A 12,876-nucleotide genomic window follows, 5' to 3' on the forward strand; every position below is an offset into this window, starting at 1 on the left:
ACAGGATTCCAAAGGAGTATTTCCTTTGTTTCCTATTGTAATATATAATTTAAATTTTGCATGTAACATTTTAAGGTAAGTAATATCCAAATTCTTGATAAAGATGATAGTTACACAACTCTGTGAATATACTAAAAACCACTGACTTGTATACTTTAGTTTTAATAGCTGGATATTAATATATCATATAGGTCCAAAGATCAGGACACAAAGATTTATGTACAGTATTTATTTAATAAAGTTTAAAACAAATGAAACCTATATTGTTTAAGAATGCATACTTAGGTGGTAGAACTATTTTTTTAATTAAAAAATTTTTTTTTAGTATAATTAAAGGTTACTTTCCATTTACAGCTCTTCCCCAATATTGGCTATATTCCCTGTGTTGTACAATACATCCTTGAGCTTAACTTACACCCAATACTTTGTACCTTACCGCTTCCCCACCTCTATATTCCCGCCCCACCCCCCAGCAGCCACTAATTTTATTCTTTTTTATGGCTGAGAAATATTCCATTGTATATTTATAACACATCTGGGTTGCTTCCACATCTTGGCAATTGTAAATAATGCTGCTATGAACATTGGGGTATGTGGACTGTATCTCAAAAAAGCTATTTTTAAAAATTCTTGAAAGAACAAGGCTCTTGTTTATATCCTTAAAAAAGGAGAAAAGAAAACCTTTCTTTCTCAAAGTGGTAGATAGTAAACACTAACAAATTAAAACAAAGAAGTGTGTACAATTTAAATAATATTAGCTTCTTGATAATCACTACTATGAAAGTAAAGGGAAATTTGCTTAACTCTCATTAAAAATTTGAAATCATGTGGAGAAGAAAATTTTCAATAAATGGTATTTGGAGGAAACAATTAGCTCCATGCCATCCCTCACACCAAAAAATTTCTAGATGGAGTTAAAAGTAAAAAAAAAAAAGAAAGAAACCATAAAATGAGAAGAAAAAAATCTTATCATGAGAATTGGAAAAGCCCTTCGAAGAATAAAAGTCACAGAAGAAACCACAAAAGGAAAGACTGGTAGATCTGAGAGAAAAATACTTGTGTAGGTTAAAATAACACAAAATTAAAAGATAGGGACTTCCCTGGTGGCGCAGTGGTTAAGAATCCGCCTGCCAATGCAGGGGACATGGGTTCAATCCCTGGTCCAGGAAGATCCCACATGCCGCGAAGCAACTAAGTCCGTGTGCCACAACTACTGAGCCTGCGCTGTAGAGCCTGTGAGCCACAACTACTGAGCCCGAGTGCCACAACTACTGAAGCCCACACGCCTAGAGCCTGTGCTCCACAACAAAGACAAGCCACTGTGATGAGAAGCCCGCACACCGCAATAAAGAGTAGCTCCCACTTGCCACAACTAGGGAAGGCCTGCGTGCAGCAACGAAGACCCAACACAGCCATACATACATATATACATACATACATAATAAAATAATAAAATTAAAAGATAAACTAGAAAAGTGTATTTGCAACATATGTCAAATGGTTAAATTCTTAATTTGTATAGAAAGGTCTCTTACAAATCAATGGGAAAAAAACAACACTCCAAAAGAAAACTGAGCAAAGGCCATGAACAGAAAAATCACACAAAAATACAACTGCCAATAAAGCTATGAGCATAGATTTCCACTTCATTAAAAATCAAAGAATGCAAATGAAAACAAGGTAATGTTAACAGGTATTTTGATTAACAGATATTTAAAAGTATGAGAACATAAAGGGTTAGCAGAAATGTGAAGCATACGCATTCTAATCCAGTGTTTGTGGTAGTTCTATGATATATTATTTTATATTACCCCCTAAATAATTATATTACACTGTATTCAACTTAGCAGCATGATTCCTTACTTTTCTGGTTTTAAGTCTCTATAGATTATTCCCAGGCTATGTAGATGGTCTAAAGCAAGCGCAAGTTCAGCCAAGTAGAATTTGACATCTTCTTCTGTGAACATGACCTAAAATAAAATAATAATTTTTCTGTCTTTATTTTCTTTTTGCATTTTTTAAAAGTTCCATCCTACAGTTTAAATATCAAAAAATTATAAATATGCTAATTACACAATTCACTTATGAAAGAAATTTTCAAAAATGACTGAGTTAGTCAACTAATGACTTACTAAATGCTAAATATGCACTGTGGGGAAAATAATTTTACATTTTGTTAAGTAACAACTATATTCAGATTGTGCCATTGCTGCTCCATCACAGTAACGTCTTAGAAATGAAAAATGATCTTTACAATGCAGGTTGAATTTCCACTACTGATTGTTTAAGGATATCTTGTTGTTATATTATTGCTTCTGAAAAAACTATAACTAAAAGAAGCAGGGCAAAAGACAGTTTATCAATTTAAAATCTACTTTCCGAATAAATTCAGAAGTTAGGAAAATAACTCTTTTTGGCTCTGATTCGTCAATGTAAGAATCTTGTGCCACTTGACAAAATACGACAAGCATAATATTGAAATATAACAAAGCTTTAGTTGAAAAAGGATGTGTATAAATAGATTTAAAACAGAGATTAATTATATACCTCTTTGGATAAGCGTGTAAACAAATCTCCTCCCCTGAGAAAGTCCAATATAAGATACAACTTCCCTTCAGTTTGAAAAGCTGAATGAAGAAACGAAAATTTCCATTTAATTCATAGTTTAATTTGGGGGGCTTACATTAGGTCAACTCATTCACAAATGAATACTATTTTAGCAAATTAATGACTACATCATAGATCTAAACTGATTTTTATTTAGAAGTTAACCAATGATTCCTCCTAATTTCCACGTAGAAATGTTAAATGCAGTGTTTCTTATTATGGAACCACTAAAACATGTGTTAGATTTTATTCAGGCAACAGTCTCTCAGGAATACAACAGTTCTAGAACATGTGGTCAATAAGAAAAATTCCCAACAGAAAGGACTTACTTAACCATGAAACAAAATACAAAATACCATGTCACTTAACTACAAAAAAAGGTGGATTGGTCAGCTTTAATTACACAGAATAAGAACATCAGGACGTCGATATTAGGGATCTTTCTTGCTTGTAAGTTAGTCTAACACATATAGACTATAAAATACTGGTACATTATTATTATTATAATTTAAAAATGATTATTATTACCTGTTCCTATGGCTATCACTCAGAAACTATAATGTTTAAAAGAAACACGAAGCTAAATGCAATAAAAGCTTCTAAAATTTATCTAAGAAGTAATGGTTTAATTTCCATGACTTTACTATATGTATCTACTAGACACATACAAATATACACAAATAAATATTTATATTCATTAGTATATCTGAATGCACTCAGGGAGTGGGAGAATGAGGTAAAGGGATGAGATGGCAGGTTGTTCATAACTTACCATAATGCAACTTGACAATAAAAGGATGGTTAACTTCTACCAAGATATCACGCTCCATTTTTGTCCGAACACGGTCTCGAACTATAAAATATTACACATATGGCTATACTGTAATAGCTTCCAGAGACAATCTTTAAAACAAAATCTCTTTGGTGACTATTTTAAATAAAATTTTGCTTATATGTATAAAAGTGTGAATTCCCATATAAATAAAATTACTTATATGTATAAATAAAACTATTCATTACTCTTGAATTTTCAAAATTAATAACTATTGTTTTACTAAATTATGTTACCAGAAGAAATTGTATATATTTATAAAATCTGTGCTTTACATTAAAGAAATACAGAGAACATATTAGATGTTGGCTTTAACATCAGATTTCCAAGTATTTTGATCAAAGTTATGAAAAATAGCCAAAAAAGGAGCAACTTTTTAAAAACAAGGCATTCCAATGAAATGTTAAAACACACACAAAAAATGAAATAGTTTTTAACACTTCTCCTTACCAACCTTATCAACTCAATTCAACAAACATTCATTAAGCATCTAAAATATGGGGCAGACATGGTGAAGGACAGATATACTCCAAAAGGTGTATTTTGAGGGAGGCAGGAGAGGAGAGATACTGAGAGGAAGTACTGTGGTGCAGCTGAAAGAGCAAAGGCTTTTTGGAGTTAGAAAAATCTGGATTCGGATCTGTGTCATCTTGACCAAGTTACTTATTTAAACTCTCTGTGCCTCTATTACACCTCTCATCTATAAAATGAGGATAACACCACTGTGTCTTTGGGGGCTATGTGACCATTTCAGATAAGGTTTGTGTATCGAGAGCCTCGCATATAAGAGATATCCAATTAAATAGTAGTTATAGCACCATGAATATGATAAAGGGATAAAATGATGTATTACCACCAATAAGCAGTACAAGAATTCAGAAAAGGGAAAGATCAGTTTTACTTGCATAGGAAGACTAGAGCAAAGAGGTGGGGTTAGGGACTTTTAGAGTGGAATTTATATGGGCAAGGAGGATTGGACCGAGAGAAGAAAAGTCCAGGTATCGAGTACCAGTGCAAACCAGGACATGGAGGCATGCATGATGAGCAAGAAGGAACCTAATCAGTGTGGAAACTGGGGGGGTGGGGGTGGGAGGGGTGGTGAAGTAGGGAGGATCCAGATTCCTGACAATTTGGAATGCCAGAATGAATTTACATTTGACCCAGTAGGCAAAGATCTCTTTTACCAACCAAATATTTCCTGAGCAAACTCTACATGCCAGGCACTGTGAGATACAAATAAAATAATCTTCAAGAAGCTAATAATCTGGTGGGAATGACAGACAAGTAAACTGGTGATTAATCATCTGATAAGTACTCTGTTGGTAGCTCAATGGATTTAAGAGGTGAGAATGATCATTCATTAAAGTTTTTTTTTCTGTTGCATAATAAGGATAAATCACACATAACTTCTATTTTTCAGGCCAGAGAGACTGAATGGTTCTGCCAAAGATTAAATAGAAAGAATGGAAAGAGCGTCTTTTTTGGCAGTGGGGGCGGGAACAGACAGAATGATGAGTTTTCTTGTCAATTTAAGGTGACCACTGATATCTAAAACTCAGAACTAAGCCCTCTGGGAAAAATAAACAAATAAACTTAAAAAAATCCTACGTTTCCCATTCTACCAGTTTTCCACGCCAACTGGGAGATTTTGGTGCCAGTGACTGAAAATAGGCAAAACAGGAAAAGGACTCAATTGCTCTTGATATCAACGCAGCTCTTTTTATTGACTTGTTTTGTGGATGTATCAAATTCAGGATCAATCTCTGATTTTGTTATCTTGTCCTATCACTACAACTCTGATGCCTTATGTCCAACAGGCCCTTTCTATTATTTGTGTGAATGAGGTTCATCACCTAGGCCTGCTGACAATTCTAGTCTAGTCTGGCCCAAAACTGCCCTTTTTTCCATCGCTACCCATACAATCTTGGATTATGTTCTTATTACCTTAAAGCTAGATTCCAAGTTTCTACCTCTTTCAATACTTATACAAAGCTTATTTAATAAGCAGCAAAAATATCCATCAGTATATTTACTGTATATCCCTCTTCTATTATTGTACCACTATGGAAAGAACAATTACTTGGGAGTCAAGAGCTATAGTTTAGTGGCCATGCTAATAACTAGATGAGTTACCTTGGTCAAATCCTTTCATTGCTCAAGGGCTTCCTGCTTCCTTCTCTATAAAATGAGAGGCTAGAACCAGATGCTTTTCTTTCTATTATGATTCTCTTGTGAGATAGTTTCCTTATATGCAACACTGATGAGACCTTGTTTAGTTCAAAACGAACAGTAAGATTCACTCACTAAAGAATTCCTTCCTTCTGTCTGAGACAGGACTGTGTAATAGTTCTAATCTGGTTTCTTTTATGTATATAAAGACCTAGTGACAAATATAAATCATCCTACGATCAGCAATTTTGATTAGGATGTTAGTGGTTCAGAAGAAGGCATGCTTTACATTGGTTAAACTCTAAACCCCCAGAACAGAATTTGTTAATACTGACTCATGTTGGCAAAGCAACTACATTCCGCTGAAATAATTTTTATCACATACTAGTTATTACATTTTAAATTCTACTTGACTTGAACATGAGAGTGAATAAGAAGAAATGCTGTTTATGTTTCTAGAATTATGTATTAAGAAAATGCTTTAAGCAATAGTTTACAAAACCTTTTAGGCCCACAGACTACTTTATTAGGACACAAGTCCCCATAAACTCAACATAACACTTTTGACTTCTTTTTGTCCCCATTTATTATATTAATAGAAACTTTAAAATGGAAAGAGATTTCTGGTTAAACATGGATGTTTTACTTTCTACTTTCTTCTAAAACCCTATTGAAATTACAATAATGGAAAAATTATGCATAAACTCACAAGGACAAAAAAGAGAAGCAGTAACAGAAGGTGACTAAGTGGTAACTCATACAGCAAATCAGAGAAAGCTAAAATCTAAGCTTAAAGAAAGGAGGTCAATGAGAAATAAGCAAATTCTTGCCATAGAACCCCTTCTAATCAGCTTTTTGGTACCGCACTTTTTTTTCTTTAAAAAAATTTATTTTATTGAAGTATAGTTGATTTATAATGTTGTGTTAATTTCTGCTGTACAGCAAAGTGATTCACATATATATATATATATATATATATATATATATATATATGAATATAGGTACCTCACTCTTAAATGAGGAAAAGACAGCAAAGAATTCCCAGGAATTTAAGGAAAGACTCTAAACATGAAAAATAGCTATCAAAATAAGTAGAAAAATATAGACCTTATATAGATCCTGATTCAAACAAATTACAAAAAGAAAAATGAATTATAACAATAGGGACAACTGGAAACTTGAGCACTGATCAGATATCTGTATATTAATTTTTCAGGCATAATCACAGAATTGTATTATTTCAAGAGGCTTTATCTTTTAGAGATACATACTAAAATATTTATGGAAGAAATTATACAATGTCTGGGATTTGCTTCAAAATATCAAAAGAGGGGAAGGGAGAGAACACAGATAAAAAAAGATTGATTATGAGTTGATAAATGTTGAAGGAAAAAGAAGGGTATATGGGGCTTCTCTATATTTTCTGTTTCTTTCTGTAGATGTTTGACACTTACCATAATAAAAAGTTTTTAAAAAATGTAATAATTAGGGCTTCCCTGGTGGCGCAGTGTTTGAGAGTCCGCCTGCTGATGCAGGAGACACGGGTTCGTGCCCTGGTCCGGGAGGATCCCACGTGCCGCGGAGCGGCTGGGCCCATGAGCCATGGCTGCTGGGCCTGCGCGTCCGGAGCCTGTGCTCCGCGGCGGGAGGGGCCACAACGGTGAGAGGCCCAACGTCTGAGAGGCCCGCGGACCGCAAAAAAAAAAAAAAAAAAAAAAAAAAAAAAAAAAAAAAGGAAGAATTAGAGAACAAGGAAAATCTAGGAAATTAAAAATAATGGTAGAAACAAGAAGTTAATAGCAGGGTTGGAAGATATATGATAAAATTTCCTAGGAAGCAGGAAAAAAAAAGACAAAAATGGAAAATAGGATGGAAAAAAAGTAAAAATTAGGCAACGACCCAGGAGGTTCAAAATATCCAAAGAGTAGCAGTTATAAAATGGAGAAGAAATGACAAAATACTTTCCCAGAACTGAAGAAATGAGTTTCTAGATTGAAAGAGACCACCCCATATCTGGTATGATGAATTTTAAAAATCCACACTAAAGAAATACCATTATACAAATTTCAGAACACCAGGGATAAAGAGTAGCTTGATTCTAAAGACTTCTAAGGAGGAAAAGCAGCTTATACACAAAGGACTGGGAACCACAATGGCAATAAATTTCATAATTGCAACACAGGAAACTGGAAGACAATGGAAACAATGCCTTCAAATATCTGACGGAAAATTATTTCTGATCTAGAATTTTACATCCAGTCAAATTATAAATTAAGTGAGGGGCAGAATAAAGGCATTTTCAGACATGTAGTTACAAAAAATTTACCATCCATTCAGCCTTTCTAAAGTAGCTACTAGAAGATGTGTTTCACCAAAACTAGAAAGTAAACTGAGAAAAAGGTAGGTACAGAATTTAGGAAAGGAGATCTAATACAGCAAAGATGTGAAGGATATGTGACTTCAGTACAGGAACAATTTGTATAAAGCATTATGAAAACATTACTAGGAGGACATGAAAAGGGAAACTGTGTGTAAGAGAACTAAATCCTAATCTTCCATGATAGGAAGTCAAAAGATTATGTCTCCAAATGAAAACAATCAAAGAATTACAATATAAGAATATTGAATGTGGAGGTAAAAGGCAGAAGCAGCAGCTAAAGAGATGGAAGTCATCGTCTCTGGGGGTCAAGAACTGGGATAGGGAGAAGGGTAGGAAAAGCACTGCTATTTTATAAGACTCTATACACATATTACTTTGATAAAAATAAAAATAAAATTTAAGAACACACCAGCAGTCTATAATTCCAATATGTCAAGTAGCTTCACTTTTCTATGGTCTCTTATATCGCTAACATCTATATAATTTTACATACTTGTGGTAGCCAAATTCGTTATAATGTTCACTTACAAATTTTTGTTACATTCATTTTTATGATTATATTTGAAATATTTCATTTAAATAATATTCTATTAAGTGGTATACCATATTTTTCTAAACATTCAATATTTATAAGATTTCTAAATTCTCGATATTCTAAATAATGTTGCAATGAAAATTTTCAAGTACACAAAATCCTTCTTTGAGATTATTTCCTTAGGTTACTTTAGCAGCAACAATGGCTCATTGTACTTACTGCAAAACCGCTTTCTAACTTATGTTGCCATTATATGAAATAACTCATTATTTTATATGCATTTATCAGAAAACTGGGACATTTCCCCAAATGTTATTTATTTTATCCCCTTGCATAAAAATGTATTCTAAAACCCTTTAGGTGGAGGTTGTAAAGTTATTTCTTAGGAACTCCTAACTCAATCATTCCTTTTACATTTATTAGTTGGAATTCCATTGTAAGGAAGAGCCTTCCCTTGTTCTCCATTAATTTATGGATTAACGCATGGATTCTTTATTCAGTGGGTTGTAATCGATCACTGTCATTAATTATTGCAATGTTTAAACTGTCCTAGATTTGGCCAGTAGGAGCCTTTTAATAAATTCCTTATATATTAATACTTTGTAATATTTGAGGCAAATAATTTCCTGATCTCCTATTTATACTATTTTTCATTGTATAAAAGGCCAAAAGTTTTTGTACTGTCAATTTGTTTGTAATTTGTGCTTTGCTCAATATCTCTTCACAAGTTTCCTAGGATGTGTTAAGTTGTAAAATTCAGTTAGATTGTTTATTATGGTATATGGTTTAAGAGAAGACTCTAGTTTTTTTGCAGGTTGTTCACGAGTATTTCAAACAACATTTAAAAAATCAGTATTTAATTTCCCATTGTTCTGGCCACCTGCTTTGTCATACAGCACAGCACTTACTCAATATTTTTGCAACAAATACATGAAACTTTAATATATAATACTTTTGTACTGTTTTGTTCCACTGGTTTATATGCCTGTATTATTTTCCCCCAAAACACAATGAATTATTACTGCTTTTAATAAGCCTTAAACCTGATAAAACTTGTTCCTTTCTCATTCTTCTTTTTTAGAATACTCTTTGAGGCGTATGTTTTCAAGTGAAATTTTCAATATTTCAAGGAAAATGCAACAGGAATCTTGAGGATATGGAGCTATCTGGATGATTAGAGGAATACTAAGAGTCTTAACAGCCTTCTCTAAAAGGAATTGGGCATGTATTTCCTTTCCCAATATCTTTTAGGTTTCTCAGAGTTCATAGTTTCCTTTACATATACTATGCACAACACAAATCCTGTTATATACATGAAAAAAACTACTTTTGTTGCTTTTGTAAATGAACTCTCAAATAAGTTCCATCTATGCAGCTTTATAGCATGGAATTCATGAGTATAAAATTATAAAAGTAGTGATGTAGAGTAGGGCACTGAGGATATAATTTAATTTCCTGGCCCTAGCAAGAATCAAGTAAGTAGTATGCCCAGGGGTGGAGACTGGATAGGAAAGAAAATACATTCAGGAAGGGAGCAAGAGAACAGAGGCAAAGGATGGTGTTTATAGAGGAAGGTGAAATTTCTTGAAACGATGATAATATCCAGTGTGAGTTACTAATTGGGAAAAATAACATCAGAAATAATAAGTGATCATCACAGATATTCCTTCCAGAATATTTCAAAACCTTTAGAAAATACAGGTACGTTGAAGAGGAAAAAAAGAGATGTCAGGAATCAACACACAAAATAATTAGAGGTTATGTGGTAAAATAACTGATATTACTTTAAAAAAGGAAGATCTAAGTATTTAAAAATCTATGTACAATTTTTTCTAAGTGACTGTTTACCTATAAGAGCCAAATCTGACATTAGATTTTTCAAAATCAGAGGCTTAGAATAAAAACTTATTTGGAGACCAGAAGTCAAAATGATAAAGTCCTTAGAATAAAAGCTATTTTGCATCATAAATCAGTAAGTTTTCAAAACACTGAAATAATAATATGAACTGGAAGATGCATCAAACCTAGTTTTAAAATTCTAAACTTCTACTTGCCTAAAGCCCAAGAAGAATTTATAATACTTCTTTTAAAGCATGGCAACTCCCATTCTCACTAGTCATATGATTCCTAGCCTTGTAGGAAAAATCCACTAAAAGAAAGTCTAAATTTAAAGACAGTAACGGGAACAGATTCTGAATTTAAGTAACTGGCCTAGGAGTCACATGAGACCTATTCAGATTTTTCAATTTGTTCATACTACGCGAACACTACAAATAGCAGTAGCACTTACCTTTCAATGTGGCCTTCTTCAATACTTTCATGGCGTAAAGCTGTCTCGCATCAGAGCCTGAGATTTTTTTGACTAAGAAAACCTGTATTTAAATAAGAGAAAATAAGTCTTACAAAGTATCATAAACTATACTATTGCTAAAATAAGACCCCCTACTGTAATATAGCTTATTATTAGAAAGATTCTGATACATTAACTATTTTCCTTAAAATATTACCAATTATAAATATAGTGAGTTGTAAACACTGGTTATAACTTTGGGTGTCAATATAAGTGAATACATTTTTTGTTGTTGTTTGCCAATTCCCAAAGACCATGTGACATGTAAGACAGAAACAAAAATCTTTAAACTATGAAGCAATTAGAGAAAAGTCTAACATGTTTAAAGTATAACACAGGTGGTGATTGCTCTGCTTCTAACAAAACAAAAATTCTGATTCCATAAAAACTGTTATACAGAAGTTCCCCTTGACCACAATTTTCTGTTGATTCAATTCTGTTGACCGATAGTCTTTTCTATGTATGAAAACTCCACAATTTCTCATTGCTGGGCAGAACAATTTATTTTTATTTTTTAATTTTAGTATAGATGATTTACAATGCTGTCTTAGTTTCTGGTGTACAGCAAAGTGATTCAGTTATATATATAAATATATATATATTCTTTTTCATTATGGTTTATTACAGGATACTGAATATAGTTCCCTACACAGTAGGACCTTGTTGTTTATCTATTTTATATACAGCAGTTTGTATCTGCTAATCCCAAACTCCTAATCTATCCCTCCTTCATCCTCTTTCCCCTTTCGTAACCACAAGTCTGTTCTCTATATCTGTGAGTCTGTTTTTGTTTCGTAGATATGTTGATTTGTGTCATATTTTAGATTCCACATACAAGTGATATAATAAGGTATTTGTCTTTGTCTTTCTGACTTCACTCAGTGTGACAATCTCTAGGTCCATCCATGTTGCTGCAAATGGCATTACTTTATTCTTTTTTATGGCTGAGTAGTATTCCATTGTATATATGCACCACACCTTCTTTATCAATTCATCTCTTAATGGACATTTAGGTTGCTTCCGTGTCTTGGCTATTGTAAATAGTGTTATGAACACTGGGATGCATGCATCTTTACGAATTAGAGTTTTCTCCAGATATATGCCCAGGAGTGAGACTGCTGGATCATATGGCAACTCTATTTTTAGTTTTTTAAGGAACCTCCATACTGTTTTCCATAGTGGCTACACCACTTTACATTCCCACCAATAGTGTAGGAGGGTTCCCTTTTCTGCACATCCCCTCCAGCATTTGTTATTTGTAGGCTTTTTAATGATATGGCCATTCTGACTGGTGAGAGGTGATACCTCATTGTAGTTTTGATTTGGGCAAAACAGTTTAAAACACTTATAGTGAAGAAATTTACTCACAACTATTTAATGTAAATTAAGTCGGAACCCTGCCTCCCCATCTTTTAAAAATCAAATATACACATATACCTAAATATTAAGAATACATATTCCCAGGGGAATTCCCTGGCGGTCCAGTGATGGGACGCTATTGCACTTCCACTGCAGGAGGGGTGCGCGTTCGATCCCTGGTAGGGGAACTAAGACCCCGCAGGCCGTGTGGTGTGGCAAAAAAAAAAAAAAAAAAGCAAGCAATCCCCAGGTATGTTACTGAGTATCTTGATTTTCCAAATATTTTTGGCTGTTTTCAAAATATAGTGTGGGATTTATGCAAAATGAATAAAGTCTGCTCTAAATAACTCACGGTCATGCTATAACTTGTCTAATACAATACCAAACTATCAATAAATCCCCTCTGCTCATTTTGACCATTAGTTTCATGATCTTTTCCAGCAAACCTTTACACAGACTTGCTAAATGGACCTGAATTTCAACTTTTTTTCTCCTACCCATTCTTTCCTAGCAGTGCTACTGAGCTGCCACAGATGGTAAGAAGAGACTCAATTACAATCAAGAATTAACTCTAGGGTCAGCTCTCTATTATCTGCATTAGCACACTAGGCTATTAGCACAAAATAAAAAAATGATTCATTCAA

At 33.5% G+C, this 12,876-nt stretch overlaps 1 protein-coding gene across 2 annotated transcripts in view; it reads right to left on the bottom strand.

The window, feature by feature from the left end:
* RPS6KA3 (ribosomal protein S6 kinase A3) overlaps positions 1-12,876 on the bottom strand; it is a 105,458-nt gene that overhangs the window by 32,788 nt on the left and 59,794 nt on the right. For both annotated transcript variants that reach the window (XM_065900546.1, XM_065900547.1), the window contains 4 exons: positions 10,814-10,895; positions 3,380-3,460; positions 2,548-2,627; positions 1,864-1,970 (listed from right to left, as the gene is read on the bottom strand). In XM_065900546.1, coding sequence (XP_065756618.1) covers positions 1,864-1,970; positions 2,548-2,627; positions 3,380-3,460; positions 10,814-10,895 — 350 coding nt within the window. The remainder of the gene's footprint in view (positions 1-1,863; positions 1,971-2,547; positions 2,628-3,379; positions 3,461-10,813; positions 10,896-12,876) is intronic.

The sequence above is a fragment of the Phocoena phocoena genome, chromosome X (assembly GCF_963924675.1).
Source record: "Phocoena phocoena chromosome X, mPhoPho1.1, whole genome shotgun sequence".
NCBI classification, from domain to species: domain Eukaryota; kingdom Metazoa; phylum Chordata; class Mammalia; order Artiodactyla; family Phocoenidae; genus Phocoena; species Phocoena phocoena.